This window comes from Eptatretus burgeri, chromosome 18, assembly GCF_056783735.1.
Source record: "Eptatretus burgeri isolate ZD-2024b chromosome 18, Ebu_testis_v1, whole genome shotgun sequence".
Classification (NCBI taxonomy): domain Eukaryota; kingdom Metazoa; phylum Chordata; class Myxini; order Myxiniformes; family Myxinidae; genus Eptatretus; species Eptatretus burgeri.
This window is the reverse complement of record NC_140978.1, coordinates 46,075,619-46,091,660: the sequence shown is the minus strand read 5'-3', so window position 1 is coordinate 46,091,660 and position 16,042 is coordinate 46,075,619. Positions and strand designations below refer to the sequence as shown.

The following is a 16,042-nucleotide window of genomic DNA, read 5'->3' as shown; positions in this document are numbered from 1 at the left end:
TGACACCATGTTATATTGTTGCAGATTTGGAAACCTTGTGCACACAAACAGCCAGAGTCCCCGTAGTTCAGTTATTTTGATAAGTATGTGTACAGTTGGAATCCCTCCTTCTGTCTAATGGGAATTTCCTTCGATCAAATGGGAATATAAATTGCGCTACGCGTTATTATTTTAGTTAGGTTTTTACAACTACAACAACTACTACTACATCCACTACAACGCCACCGTCCCACACTCGACCCGGTCGCCATTGCCCATGTGTTTTTGGCTGAAGGCATGGGCGGAGCCTCCATCGCCTCAGATCGAGGCTCCGCCCCAAGGCAGGGCATGGACGTTTCCTCAAGCGAATGAGAGAGGGGCGAGCATGACACGCACGCCCCAGCCAATCGGGAGGTCACCACGAGTCATCGACAACCCCTCGTCCAATCAGGAGGTGAGTGGCGAGAAGAGACCCCTCCCACCTCAGAAGAGTAGAGTGTTTGTGAGGACCAGGGTTCGGCAGAGAGGAGATTGTGGCGATTGCCGAGCGGTCTGTCGTTGTGGCTGAGTGGTTGTCGACGAGGGCTCTGCAGACGGTCGTGGTCGCGGTTGGAGCGGTCTGTGGTTCTTTGGAGGGCAAGTCTGGTGGCTGAGCAGCCAGGGTTGTGGACTCGAGTCGGTGGTGTGACCGCACGAGGTGGGACAGACAGGTACCCCGGCCCGGCTCTACTGTATAGACCCACGGGGTCTAGTTTCGTGTGTGTGTGTGTGTGTGTGTGTGTGTGTGTGTGTGTGTGTGTGTGTGTGTGTGTGTGTGTGTGCGTGTGTGTGTGTGTGTGTGTGTGTGTGTGTGTGTGTGTGTGTGTGTGTGTGTGTGTGTCCCCGTGGGCCCCGTCTTCAAGTAGGATTGTGAAGTGATTTTGCTCATTGTGCATTGCCTGCCTTTTATTCTTGATAAGTCTGCTCTGTGTTCCCCTCCCCGATTATTCTTTGTAACATAAACCCCTGTTAAATGTACCAGCTGTTTTCTGTGCTTTCCTCCATTGGCCTGGCAAGGTGTGCATTGAGAAATAGTAAAGCCGTTCGTGCCGTAAATTGATCATTTGGTCCGGCGCGGCTTTGGTAACTTCCGCTTGATTACGCCAGATTCAAGTCAGTGATAGCGACTCGATTCGGACAAAGTCGGCCGAGGGTGCGTTTTCCCTGGTAGTTGGACGGCGTGAGTACTTAAGTAAATTGGAATTAGACAAGTGGACCCTACCTCACGCCATTGAAATATTGGTGACCACGGTCCTCTAAGGGATTCGTGAACTCTCGGACTTATCAGAGTCACAACCTAAATTCTGGGTGTTCGGTGGGAGGCGACTCTACTGCTCCACCTAGTGGTCGTTTATCGCCGTCGAACCCCGGCCCACAAAAATATATAGTGATATCGAGCAATGCAAAAACTCCCAACAAGAGAGAGTACATAGACCACCTTACCCCACGCAGCCTTGAGAATTTGTTTGTTTTTTTAAAGGGACATGGGCAGGGTCTGCAAGCAGCAAATTTGATTGGTTCAGATAATGTATAACGCCATAACATTTTGTCCGAGTCCCGTGAAAGGAAAGGGTTTTGTAAGTGAAAGGACGGCGATTTGTGTCCGACGATGTTCAAGTGCATAATCCCGCTCGAAATAAAATAAAGGGTTTTGAAAGATGGAGAGAAAAAAATCATCCAAGTTTATCGCCGTTGCTGCAGCATCTTTCCCACCACCTGATCTAACACGTGACGTCAGCGATTCGCACGTATGTATTGTTTGCGTCCTTCAAGACATCAAATGGTAAGTTTGGAATGAATTTTTCAATTCTGTTTGACTGCCAAACAAGCACGCAGAGCAAAAAAATGTTATCACTCCTCAAATTCAGAGGCAAAATACTGCAAAACGGCCGCTGGACATATGCATGATGTGGAGGGATTGACAGGCAAAGTAGTGCTGAACAGGGTGAAGGCAAAGTTCGGGGTGACAAGGACATCTCTTACCATCATCTTCTTGTGAAGCCCATAATGCAGAACAAGGCTGTGGGTGAGTGCCAGACGATGGGGCTTCATGGGATGACCAGGACCTACGGAACAAAAGCACCCGGTTGTTGGACCAACGCACGGTGACGGTTTCATTCATCATCTTGATTGGTGCACTCGCGGTGTGCCATGTGTTCAGCAGTTTTCCTTGCATTTAGAAGCAACAACGTCGACGTGAAATCGAGACTGGTTGAATGCACGTAAATTGAACATGTTAACAAATCAGCACCACAGAGCGTAAAATGGTTACAAGTCATCACCGTAATGAAAATTTCCAACGTCCGGGTCGTAAAAATAAGCCACACGAGTCGCCATCTCGCACTTCACGAGCTCGACCAATCAGGAAGCGGCGTGATGACGTACGCCGTGTGGTTGTGTTTGTTTTTTTCTTAACTCCATTTTCCTTCTTCACTGGAATATTAGTTTGCTTGTTACTGCGTTCAAGTACGTTTGATTGCACTAATACTGAAGTGAATGCGTATTTCTTTCTTCAAAGATACTTTTATCGACTTTTAAACCGATTTCGTGTTGAAGAATTTATTTGCACCAATGCGGTACGACGCGACTGCGGCGAACTATTCCGCCATGGTCGATATACTGAGAATAAACCATTCAACCATCACACTGCTTCAGTTGTTGGATGGGTTCACCGACCTGCTGCAGCCGGAAGCGGCAGTAAGCGTCAAGTTAATGTCCTCTGTGGGGAATATAGATGACAGTAGATCGTTGGCTCGGGTCTGTCAGTCTGTGTGGGTATGTGATAAACATATCCACATATAATGGATCAAGTGTATGTGATTATGAATATACACCACATGGCCAAAAGTATGTGAACACCTGCTCATGTATCATCTCATTCCAAAATCATGGGCATGAATATGGAGATGGTCCCTCCTTTGCTGCGACAACAGCCTCCACTCTTCTGGGAAGGCTTTCCACGAAATGTTGGAACATTGCTGCGGAGATTTGCTTCCGTTCGGCTACAAGAGCATTAGTGAGGTCGGGCACTGATGGTGGGCGATTATGTCTGGTTCGCAGTCGGCATTCCAAATCATCCCAAAGGTGTTTGATGGGGTTGAGGTCAGGGCTCTGTGCAGCCCAGTCAAATTCTTCCATACGGATCTCGACATACCATAAAAGTATGGACCTCGCTTTGTTCACGGGGGCATTGTCATGCTGAAACAGGAAAGGGACTTCGCTAAAACGTCGCCACAAAGTTGGAAGCACAGAATCGTCTGGAATGTCATTGTATGTTGTAGCGTTAAGATTTCCCTTCACTGGAACTGAGGGGCCAAGCCCAAACCATGAAAAACAGCCCCAGACCATTATTCCTGCTCCACCAAACTTTAGAGTTGGCACGATGCATTCAGGCCGGCAGCATTCTCCTGGCATCCGCCAAACTCAGATTCATCTGTCGGACTGCCAGATGGTGAAGCGTGATTCATCACTCCAGAGAACACGTTTCCACTGCTCCAGAGTCCAATGGCGGTGAGCTTTCCACCACTCCAGCCGACGCTTGGCATTGCGCATGGTGATCTTCGGCTTGTGTGCATCTGCTCGGCCATGGGAACCCATTTCATGAAGCTCTCGAAGAACAGTGCTTGTGCTGACGACGTTTCGTCAGTCAAGAACTCGGTAGTGAGTGTTGCAACCGACGACGGATGATTTTCCATGCAAAGTGCTTCAGCACTCGGCGGTCCCGTTCTGTGAGCTTGTGTAGCCTACCACTTCGTGGCTGAGCTGGTGTTGCTCCTAAACGTTTCCACTTCACAATAACAGCATTTATAGTTGACTGGGGCAGCTCTAACGGGGAAGAAATTTGATGAACTGACTTGTTGGAAAGGTGGCATCCTATGACAGTGTCACGTTGAAAGTCACTAAGCTCTTCAGTACGGCCCATTCTCCTGCCAATCTTTGTCTGTGGAGATTGCATGGCTGTGTGCTTGATTTTATACACTTGTCATCAATAGTTGTGGCTGAAATAGCCGAATCCACCAATTAGAAGGGGTGTCCCAATACTTTTGGCCATATAGTGTATGTATGGATGTCATGTTTGTAAAGTGGAAGAAACCGAGTAGACCTTTCAGGCGGCTTTAATCAACACAAAAATGGCGATTGGCATCTGCAACAATTATAAAGGAGAAGGAGAAGAATAAGCAAAACACAAAGTCATCAAAAACTGTCACACAATCTTACTATCACCATCACAAAACTCAGCAACAATCGAACACACAACTATGTCATTTTCCCCTTGCTCATAAAAGACAATGCTCAGAGGTCCAGGCCGATAGGGGTTTGACGGACACGTTCTGATTGTCGCAAAGGTTGCAAATCAACATTATTCTCAGCGTTTTGCTCAAGAACTTGAGGGGGTATGAAAATCGGATCGTTCGTTTCCGGCAAAACTCTGCCAGTCCCACTCTCCAAATCACGAGGGCCATCATTTTGTTGTTCACATTCCTTCGTGTCTCCTGTCGGGGCCAAGTGTCGGATGGATACGGTGGTTTCCCGACCATCCGGGTAGCGGACATGGGTGTACTGTGGATTAGCTTGAAGGAGTTCCTATACGTCAACGAGTGGTTCCGTCTTCCTGTGGCGCACAAGTCTTTTAAGTAAGGTAGGTACAGGTGTGCATAGCCAGGTCAGTACCGAACTGCCAGTCACAGAACGCCGAGCAAAATGTGACAGTCTTTCGTGGGGAGTAGCGTTCCTAGCTGTTGACAAGAGAAAACTAATTGAGTGCAGGACATCAGGCAAGACCATTTCCCAACACTTGGTCAGCAATTCATGTGACCTCAGGGCCATAGTGATTGCCTTCTGGACGGCTCTTTTGTAACGTTCAGCTTGTCTGTTACCCTGCAGATTATAGCTAGTGGTTCTGCTGCTGGCAATGCCTTCACTTGTAAGGAATCCATGGAGCTCCATGCTCATGAAGGAGGGCCTGCGGTCTGAATGAACGTTGGCGGCCATTCCAAAGAGGGCAAAAGGTTGGCAAAGGCAGTGGAAGTTGTCATATACGCACAGGGAACACAAAAGGGAATCTCGAGTACTCATTTATGACGGTGAGGAAGGACTGGATTTTGTTGATGCTTGGGAGAGGTCCCTTAAAATCAATATTAAGGCGTTCGAATGGCTGAGTGGCTTTTATGAAATGAGCCCTTTCTGGCTGATAGAATCGAGGTTTTCACTCTGCACAGATTTTGCATGAACTGGCCATCTTTCACACATCTTCCACCAAGTGAGGCAGGTTTCTAGATTTCACGAAGTGGGACATACGTGTGACTCCTGGATGGCATAGTGACTCATGAAGGTGAAGTAGTGAACGATAGTCCCGGCATGTAGATGAACAGTATAACCTCGAGAAGGTGTCGGGAGTTATGTATTCCTTCTCCGAACGATATAAGATATCTGAGCAATCTTATTGACTGTGTTGTTGATACAAGGGAGCGGGTACCCCATGAAGTCACGTAAATCTGTTGATAGTCTCAAAATAATCAATCACGAGCCGTTTTTTGTGGTTTTCATCCTTCGTGACAACGACCTGCGCACGCCATGGGGAACTACTCGGTTTGACGATTCCTTCACGAAGCAACCGCTGGGTTTCTTTCTCAATAAATTTGCGATCAGCGAAGTTGTGCCGGCGTGACCTGGTGGCAATAGGATGACATTCGGCAATGAGATTAGCAAACAGTTCCAGAGGGTCAACACACAGGGTAGTCAGTCTGCAAAGACCGAGAGGAGGCAGAATACCGCCGTATTCAAATGTAACACTGTTGTGCTGTTGCTGAAAATCTTGCCCAAGGATAATGTCTACACAAAGCTTGGGAAGTTGGGACAATTGGACATCTTGGTAGTTCCGTCCCTCTAAAGTTATATTGACTGTGGAGAACCCAAGCGTTCGTGTTGAAACAGATGCCGAGGCCATAGAAACATCATTGCCCAAATGGTAAATCTTTCAGGAATGTCGTCCGACGAGCTCCGGATGAACAAAGCTTCCAGTGCTTCCGCTGCAGATGAGGCCATCGGCTTCAATCCTGTCGATGACAACTTCAGACGTTGCTTTGGAGAATGCCGGAGGTGTGGCTGCAGTTGTTACAGAGACAAGGGTAGGGTGACTCACTGAAGCTGAGGTAGCACCAGAAACTGAGGAAGCTGGTGACGAATGGCAGACTTCCGCAAAATGTCCCTTCTTCTGGCATTTATTACGTGTGGCCTCACGTGCAGGACATCTTGAACACGGATGCTTTGAGTAACCGCAAAATAAGCATTTACTGCAGGCAGAAGCAGATACAGATGAGCAGTCAGGTGAGTCCTCAACAGAACTTTTTGGCTCAGAAGCAGTTGCACTGAACGATGATCCCAAAGGCGCACTGTGTAGCTCAGAACTCTTTTGTGCCAAATCTAAAGCCCTGGTATGGTCAAACATAGTTGCCAACTCTAATGTCTTATTTTCCAGGAGACGTTGATGCATCAACGAGGATTGTAGGCCACTGATGGATTCTTATTGGTGTTGAGCAGCGGTCATGGCCTTAAAGTTGCAGTCTTTACTTAAAGTCTTTAAGGGCTGTAGATATTTATCCAAGGATTCGCCAGCTTGTTGGTGACGAGTAGCAAGGGGATAGCGGGCTAAAATCTCCTCAGCCACCTTTATGAACAAAGCCTCCACTATTCCAATGGCGTTCTCGTATGTGGTACAGTCCACAATACTCTCATAGATCCTTGGTGGAAAAAAAAATTGTCAGAACACTTAGTTTATTCAGTCCTTAAGGGGGAAGAACAGCAAGAAAGTTCTGAAGAGGCTTAAACCAGTGTTCCCATTCCTTAACAGCCGAGCTTGAGTTTGGATCTGTATCAAGACTTTTTGGTCTGAGCAACCGATCCATAGTAAGTTTTGTGTTGATCTAAATTGAAGCAGAGGGAAACGAGTCGACCTTTCAGTCGGCTTTAATGAACACAAAAATGGCAAGTGGCATCTGCAACAACAATGAAAGAGAAGAATAAGCAAATCCTCTGCTCTTGCTCAACCTCCCTCTGTTCTATTTACCCTCCCATTTGCTCAAGGTCATCTGCCATCTGCTTGAAAATCAGCAAATATTACTGCCCTGAATAAAAAGGTGCAAAAACAGATCCCAGCAACAACAGACCAATCAGCCTTCTCCTCATCATCTTCATACAATCATCAGCGAGGCTATGGAATCCATCATCACTTCAGACATTAAATCCTTCCTCTTCTCCAATGACTTGATTTCTGATCATCAATTTGGATTCAGACCAGGTCACTCTACCCTGGATATGCTGCTTCTACTCTCCCAACAACGGATGGAGGTACTCAATGCCAGACATGAAATCAGAGCCGTATCCCAAGACATATCGCATGATTTTGATGTGGTGTGGCACCCTGCCCTGCTTACCAAACTCTCCCCCTATGGTATACAAGGCCATCTCCACTCATGGCTCGCAGACTTCCTCTCCTGTCGCAGTCAACGTGTGGCCCTAAATGGAATTCTCTCATCCTCTCTTCCTGTCCAGGCTGGAGTTCCTCAAGGTAGCGTTCTGGGCCCTGTTCTTTTTCTGGTTTTCATCAATGATCTCTCCAACTCTCTGGAAAATGCTCTTTATCTCTTTCCTGATGAGTCCACCCTCTGTCGTACCATCGGTCATCCCTCAGACCGGAAAACCGCAGCTTCTTCGCTCATTGCACATCTGGGCAAAATCAGTAACTGGTCCAACACGTGGAAGATGTCTTTCAATCCGGACAAACCTCACTCTTGTGATGTCTCTCTGATAGGACCGTTTAGAACCCCCCCCCCCCCCACAATCTACTTTCTCAACAATCTTCTGGAAGAAGTCCTTTCATTCAAGCTTCTGGGTCTCACGATCTGCCATGATCTTTCCTGGGAAAGCAACATTTCCAAGCTGGCCTCCAAAGTCAGTCGCCTACTAGGCATCCTCTGTCATGAAAAGTCCTTCCTTGGCACACCAGAGGTCCTAACTACAGACAAAGTTTTCATCCGCAGTCTGATGGAGTACTGCTCTCCCCTCTGGGGTGGTACTCCTGCCTCACACCGAGCTCGGCTTCACGCTGTGGAAACCAAGGCTTTAAGGATCATTGGCATCTCCTGTGATGAAGCTGAGTCTTTGGATCTCTCATTCTCTCACCACAGGCAGGTCGGTTGTCTTTCTGTCTTCTGCCATCTCCTCTCCAGCCTTGCCCCCTCCTCTGTCTGTGCTATGCCCCCCCTATATTTCGGCAGGGTGCTCAAGCTCTTCCAAAAACCCCCCTTCTGGTGAAACTGCCAACATCAAGAACCACTGCTCACCTTCACTCTTTCATTCCTCTTTTTTCCCCCACCTCTGAAAAACACTCCCACACTCTCTTCAATCCCACTCCTCCCTCCAGGTCTTCAAAACAGCTGTTCACCACCATCTCATGTCTTCCCCCATTGAAAACCATGATCTTTTCTACCCATGCTATTCCACCCCAAACCCATCTCATTCAAATTCCCTGCTTTCCTTCCTGAAAGTCCGTGTCATGTCCATCTTATATACCCCGTGTTCACCGCCCCATCCCTCTCCCTTCCACAGATCTCCTCATGTCTCTGTTCCACACTGTTTTGTGCTTCCCTCTTCCACACATCTTGTCCCCTGCTCCCTATGTTATATGTTCTGTGTGTTCGCTCTTATACGAGCCTCGACAATGTATACAAAAAACAAACAAACTGTTAAAGACCTTAGTGTCTCAGCAAAGCAATACAGGCTTCCGGCCACGTTGAAGCTCTGTATATCTAGTCTCTTCAAGATCATAGCAGAGTCCCGCAACCCCGAGTCTCAGAATAGACTTGATCATGTGCCTCAAACTGGGCAGTTTCCAGCCCTACAGGGTGATGTACAGAATCCCCACAAAAAAGGCCAGCATCATAGACAGGCCTGACAGCTTTATGATGAGGTCATAGCTAGCTTTGGGGCTAACGTGTACATTCAGCCGGCCAAAAAAGAATCCGCTCGTGCTGTTGCCCGCCCTTCAGAGGATCAGAAAATGATCGCATCCGCGAAAACCCCTTGCTCATTCATTCATTCATTCAAGAAGGACCCCAGATCCTGAAGTCTTGACTGAAAGATGAGTGCACCCTTCAAGTTACTTGATCCTCTGGTCAAAAAAAAAAAAACAGTGCAAAAGCTCAACTTGGCTCGCTACTACAGTTTATATGTAGACCTGTCTGTCCCTGTCATAAAGGACTCTGTCATAAAAGATTGCAAGGTGGCTCGTGTACAGACTGCAAATTAACCACAACAGCTCTGACTGCGTCATCATATCATACTTGAACGAGATATTCTTGATGGAGTAGCTGGCTGTCGTGTTATCCTCTACCAGGATCATGTATGAATGGTCATTAAATGTGAGGTTGTACTGGAGTCTGTCTTCCAGGGCCAACTGGTAGAATAGCATGTGGGAACCAAGCAGTTCAGAGTTCAGCAGGATGTAGAAATGGCTGCCGTAGGTCTCTATGATGGCTTCATCTGTCTTCTTCGTGGTCATTAGATTTGTCTTTCGATCAAATTCTATGCATCGTTACATTTTGGTCTTTGCTGGGTTAATGCCCTGGTAGGCTACGTTTTTGCACTCACAGGATGTTTTCCAGAGGTCACAGTAGCAATGGAAATCAGAGTCATCAATACTCATCACCTTGTTGCTACTAATCTTGATTGAAGTATTTTTCATGATCACAAGGTCCTGGACCATGGTGCGGTTCTTGGCGGTCAACTTCAGGGAGATTCTGAAAAGTAGACGTACCGTTTTTGGGACAATCACATCGTGGGGCCCAGGATTCAGAAATTGCACGCCAGTAGCTGCTCATTCTGATCGATTTTCAAGGGATCGTTGGTGGTTACCACACTTTGCCGAATGCCCTTAACCTCCAATCGGGCTAGTAGCCAGCGGTAAGGGTTATGTTTGTGTCCGTATTGTGAAGAAGCCACAGCCGTTCCCACCTGTGTTTGTTGGGACGACAACGTTACAGTGGTTCCACAAGTTCTCGCAATTGAACCCTCTGTGGTATTTGTTCAGTACCATTGTGGCAACCTTGCTGCAACCAACAATGGCAAATGGAGGGTTTAACATTGCCATTGAAAATCCAGCTTTCGAGGGGGGTGGGGGGAGCGCACAGTTGATGACTTTAAATGCCCCAAGCACGGAGGTAGAAGTGTTTGACAATACCGTTGACATTTGGAGTTATGATATAGAGAGGGGGGGGAGTAGGGCACAGGTAGGGTGGGGGAAGAGACCAACATGTGAAATTACCCAGCCGAGAGTAGCGTACTACCGTTCATTGAACAACAACAAAAGCTCCTCAAGGGAGGTGTAAACGACTACCACAATGCACTGGAAAAAATGGGGCACACCCCCTCCATGGCGAGTGACCACTCCAAATTTGAGGTGGATGGTAATGGCCAAGTATGGCTCCAGGACTTTCCAAATATTCATATCATTAACAGCCTTAATGGCAAGCCTCTGGCACTGTCGACAATAGCCAGCCATTGGGGTGGTGGAAGAGCTATCCGTGAAGGGTTAAGGTTTCCAAACTGGAAATGGGAATCTAAACAGTCCCCACGGACTGTGAAGGCTTTGCAGATGGCTCCCAACAGGCTGGGAAAGGCAGCAGCAACTGTTGAGAGTGTCGAGCTTCAAAACCTCTCACAGGTAGTCACGGAAGTTTCAGACACTGTGCAGACACTGGAAACCGACCTTTCTCTGATCAAAGATCAAGAACACGGGGAGCCTCATCTGAGCCTCCGTGAACTCCAAGGACTTCACAAAGCCATTGCAGACACAACGGGTCATCAAAAACAATGTGAGACTCTCGGAGTTAGATGTCGACATCGCCTGGAATGAAAGAAAGCGGGAGGAGGCCACTGACCCAGAGGACAGAGAACTCGTTGAGGAGTGGTTGCGAGACCCTAAAGAGGAGAGAGCAGCCCGCTTGGAGGCCACCTCTGCTATCTGCGAGAAACTTCGCTCCCAAATCTCTCAGATCTGCGAAACAATCAACAGGGTCTTGAATGAGGGCACCACACTTGAAGAGCACCTCTGCACCCTATTTCAGGAGCAGAGTGTTACAATCGCAAGCATCCTAACTGTACTTAGGTTTAAGGTCTCAACCCCAGTGCTCACACTCACAAGTGGTGGAGGGGCACCAACGCTACCCCCAGCACCCGTCGTTCCGACTGACAAGGAGGGACTGAATAAGTGGGCAAAAAAGCCCCTGCAGTCCTTTGGTTGGGACCTAGTAAAGCTTGCCGGGAAGGCTGCAGCTGCCCTACCAGGAATAATCGGGAGCATTGTGTCCTGGCTCCTCAGCTTCTTGGCTAATGTGGTTGTCTGGCTTGCAGAAAATCTGTGGGTTCTTGTTTTGACCATCAGCTGGCTGGTGAACATTGCTGCCTGAGACTGTCTAAGTTGCAAGCCATAGGGCTGAGGCCCATGGCAATTCCTGGAACCACAGCTTGCGCATTCAGAACTGCTGTCGGTGGCTTGGGAGGTATCATAATGCCTTTTTTTCTCCTGTTACTACAGGTGGGGGTGGGGGATGGAGGTTCAGGGCGATGTTTACATCACCGTTCAAGCCAAGTTTTTGGTTTTCAGTGGCAATCACAATCTCGATGTTGTAACCCTCAATCCATGGGTCCAGATTGCTGAGCTGCATGTCAGGAGGGAGTGGGCAGGCTTCCCAGTATGGACAAACCCCACCCAGAAAGGGTGGACCCATGGAAGCCCCGTCCAATCAAGGCGGACAGTGACGTCAGCTTCACCAAGGCCCCTCCCCGCTGAGGGTGATCTATAAATTACGACCCCATCCTCAGGGTAGAGGCTGAGAGAGTCGGAGGGTTCATTGGTTGAGTGCTGAGAGGGTGAGCGAGTGAGCTGGAAAGTGAGTCGTCTGGTGAGCTGGAAAGTGAGTCGTCTTGGGAGGGAGCTGGAAACCCTGATCGCCACCTCGGATTCTGCTCTACTCGACCCGGGCTCTTTCGCAGACACGGTCTCCACGCGAGCGGCCATAGACCGAGTCGCACGACCATTGACAGGTGCCACACCACGGAGCACCCCTTCCCTCCAACGTTCAGGTACCCAAGAGAACTGCGATCTCAGTTCACCTCCCTCTCTGGCTGCAGGGGTCCTTTGCAAACATCTGGGTTTCTTTTCGTCTGAGGGTGCGTCTGAGTGTGTGGCGCCGTCTTTAAGTAGTACTGCATAAGTGTTTTTAGTTGATCATTGTAAATCTTGCCTGTTGTGTTCCCGCGTAAACCTGCTCTGTGTCTTTCTTTTGTAAGTGCTTGGAAATAAATTACTGCAGAAATGTTCCCAGTTTGTTTCCGTCCTTTCTTTCATTGATCCAGCATGGTTCGGATCTGAGTTTTAGCCAGGTTTTTATACCCGATAATCCGTTCATTCCAGTCGGTATGACCTTGGCAGATTCGCTCGCTGCATCCAAACTGGAAAGGTAGTTGGCAGTTGGTAGTCGGTAGAGTGGTCCGGTTCGGGCAAGGCGTACTGAGGGCGAGGTTTCCCGGTAGACGACACCGCATAGTTAATTAGGTAAATTGGTTCTAGATAAAAGACCCTACACTACGTGGTGGAGGTATTGGCGTCCACGGTCGGTTAAGCGACCCGCCGCCTCACGGAATTATCCGAGAGGGACGGCCTACAATTCCGGGAGTTTGGTGGGAGACAACGTAACTCCCCCCACCTTGTGGTCGTTCTCGCCACCGACCCCCGGCCCTCAACAATATATATATATATATATATATATATATATATATATATATATATATATATATATATATATATATATATATATATATATTGTGTATATATTGTTGCGGTTCTGGAAACCGCATCCCACCAACACCAATAGCAGCCACCATACAGTGGTGCCCAGTCAGTTATTTCATTAATATACGTTCAGATAGTCCCTTCCTTCTTGTCTTGTGTGTCGAACGGGACAGTGTGTTGTGTAAATCTCATAGCTAGGTCTGACTAAACCTCTGAACTTCATTCCTACTCTGCCTTTTTTCTCTATTCCTGGGGTAAATCCAAGCAAGGGGTCCTCGCGTGAGCCAGCAGGCGCTACACTCAGACACCCATCTGTAAAAACCACGGCCGCACCCTTCCTGTAAGAATGCGTCCTCGCAGAAAGAAAGAAGAAAGAATAAAACACCAACCGCTCACACTGCACGGAGCGCGTGCCCCACAGCGCCGACGCCCCACTCACTGTTCAGGCGACTAGAAGAGTAACCAACACAACCGCATGGCTGTAGGAATGCCGTGCCGAGGAAATAGACGGAGCGACACACCAAGTGCTAACAAATTACAGTATGCACTCAGTGCAGTCTTCTTCAATCCAAATCTACATACAATAATTATATCCAATCCTTTCCCTCAGTTCCCTGACACAGATCAGGGCTGGCACGACACCGCCTTTGCGAAATGGCCACGTGCTTAAGCTTAATGGTGGCGGACCCACTTGCAGTCCCGGGATAATTTATTATCGCACACTGAGCAGGGCACACATCGTGTTTGAGTCTGCGCATGTGTTACCATAGCATCTTACCGTCGGTCTTCGCTGACCACCACGGCTGTGGGTGACTCCCGCGGACGGTGAACGTCCTCTTGCCTCTCTGCCTGGCGAGGCTGTACGGCTCGGGCCGCATGGCTTACAGACAGGCATCGCATTGACCGGCGCTGACCGCCGGTTGCCGTGGACAGCCCGGGAGTTCGGTGCAGGGCGATTCATGTCACAGCGCTTGGAGCGAGACGATTCCGCAGCTTGGAACCATCTGGCCGGAAGTACAGTGAGACCACTTCCGTCATGGCGGCCGGCCCGTGTGCTCGCCGGGGCCCTACCAGAGCGCCCGATTAGGGTGACGACACATCGCTTTGGGTTGTCACCCCCGCCCCCACCATGGGGTCGATAAAAGGACAGGTCGCGGGGCTGTCCGTCGTCATCGTCGTCTTTCCAGTGTCGTTCCTGCTCACCACTCCTGTCTGCTCGTTCCTATCGGCTTGTCCTGGGCTAGTGGTCGTCTTTCCTGTGCTGCGTTCCTGTTCCAGCTCCAGTTCCAGTGCCAGTTCCTGTCGTCGTTCCTGTCAGTTAGTTCTGTCTGGCTTTGGATCGACAGTCCGCCCATTCGCCTGCTGGCTCTGCCCTTCTTTACCAATTCGCCTGCCGACTCCGCCTTCTTTACCGCCCACTGCTGCTGACTCCACCCATCCGCCCATTGCTCCGGACTCCGCCCTCTGAGTCCGCCCAAAGTCCTTCCTTCATGCCTATTGGGCCGCACCCAATCTCTGGATCGATGTGCCAGCTGTCAGGGAGGTATCGCCCAACGGAGCATCCACCCAAAACGTATTGGTGGCACGGTTGAGCAATCGTGCAAGGTATTGAGAGACCGTTAGCCTCATCTCCTCTCCTTTTCTTTTCATTAACTCCTCTTCATCGGGATGTGTGTGTGTGTGTGTGTGTGTGTGTGTGTGTGTGTGTGTGTGTGTGTGTGTGTGTGTGTGCATGTGTGTGTCATTGCGCCTGTCCTCGCTTGTACAAGTTAAGAGTGTACAAGAATTATATCAGGATAACTCTGCTCTGTGTCTGCTTTTGTTAGTTGCTTGATTATTATCGCACCACACTTTTGTCCCTATCTTTGCTCACACACAACAATAAAAGCTATTAATTGTACCACATACCTTTCCTTGCCTGCCTGTTAATAAGTCCTTTGTAGAAATGTTTCCAGCTCGTTTTTGGCTTTTCTTTCATTGATCCAGCATGGTCCATATCCTTACGACGCTGGGACTTTATTTCCAACGATCCATTCCTTTTAGCCGGTGTGTCCTTGGCAGTGTCGCTCGGCTGCATCTGATCCGGTAAAGTAATCTGGTTTGGACAAGGCGTACCGAGGGCGTGTCCCACGGTAATTAGATCACGTGATTATTTTTTGGGGTAAAACCGGATAAACTAGACGGAGGACCCAAAGTCACGTGGTTGAGTTATTGCCGTTTACGGTTGGTTTGCGACCCGCCGCATCACGGAATTATCCGTGTGCGACGGCCTGCAATTCCGGGTTGTCTTGTGGGAACCCGAGATAGCTCCCCACCCCAGTGGTCTTCTCACCCGACCCCCGGCCCGCAACGTATTTTTGTGTGTGCCTGGTGTTGGTTTAATTGTTCGGGTGATGGGCTTAGGATCCAAGGATCCTGAGTTCAAACCCCACTACCATTGAATTAATACCATGCGGGGTTGACTGCTTGTCATCCTTCTGAGGTCGTAAAAATGAGTGCCAGCTTACTGGTATCCTGTGTCGGGGTGGTGACCCGTCCAGGATTGTGCCCACTAGCCAAGGAGACTGCTGAGGCAGCACCGACGCTCTACACAGAGTGTGTTCCCAATGGATGGCTGGATGTGTGTATGTATGTATGTATGCATGTATGTATGCATGTATGTATATATATATGTATGTATGTATGTATGTATGTATGTATGTATATATATATATGCATGTATATATGCATGTATATATGCATGTATATATGCATGTATATATGCATGTATATATGCATGTATATATGCATGTATGAGCCTGGTGTTGGCACAGTGGTTAGGGCAGCAGCTTGGGATCCAAAAGGTCCTGAGTTCAAGCCCCGTTGGGCCACTGAATTAATACACCAGGGGGTTGACTCAGCCTGTCATCCTTTTACCGGGGTCGGCGAAATGAGTACCAGTATACTGGGCCGGTGTATACCCCGGTTAAAAAATAGGTGTACCATATCCCTGTGTTGTAAGAGGCGACCAGGGTTGCGTCAGGAAGGGCATCCGGCGTAAAACATGTGCCAAATCACGATGCGGATCATACGGATGATCCGCTGTGGCGACTCCTATCGGGAGCAGCCGAAAGAAGAAGATATATATATATATATATATATCTTCTTCTTCTTCTTTCGGCTGCTCCCGTTAGG

General features: G+C 48.7%; 1 protein-coding gene across 4 annotated transcripts in view; it reads right to left on the bottom strand.

Moving 5' to 3' along the window:
* The window catches only part of HDAC3 (histone deacetylase 3), a 72,980-nt gene that overhangs the window by 55,922 nt on the left and 1,016 nt on the right, over positions 1–16,042 (bottom strand). For 2 of the 4 annotated variants that reach the window (XM_085864168.1, XM_085864167.1), the window contains one exon: positions 2,002–2,084. In XM_085864168.1, coding sequence (XP_085720294.1) covers positions 2,002–2,070 — 69 coding nt within the window. In that variant the 5' untranslated portion in view covers positions 2,071–2,084. Of the gene's footprint in view, positions 1–2,001; positions 2,085–2,300; positions 2,439–16,042 lie in introns of those variants that run through there. The other 2 variants (XM_085864165.1, XM_085864170.1) reach the window with 2 other exon arrangements.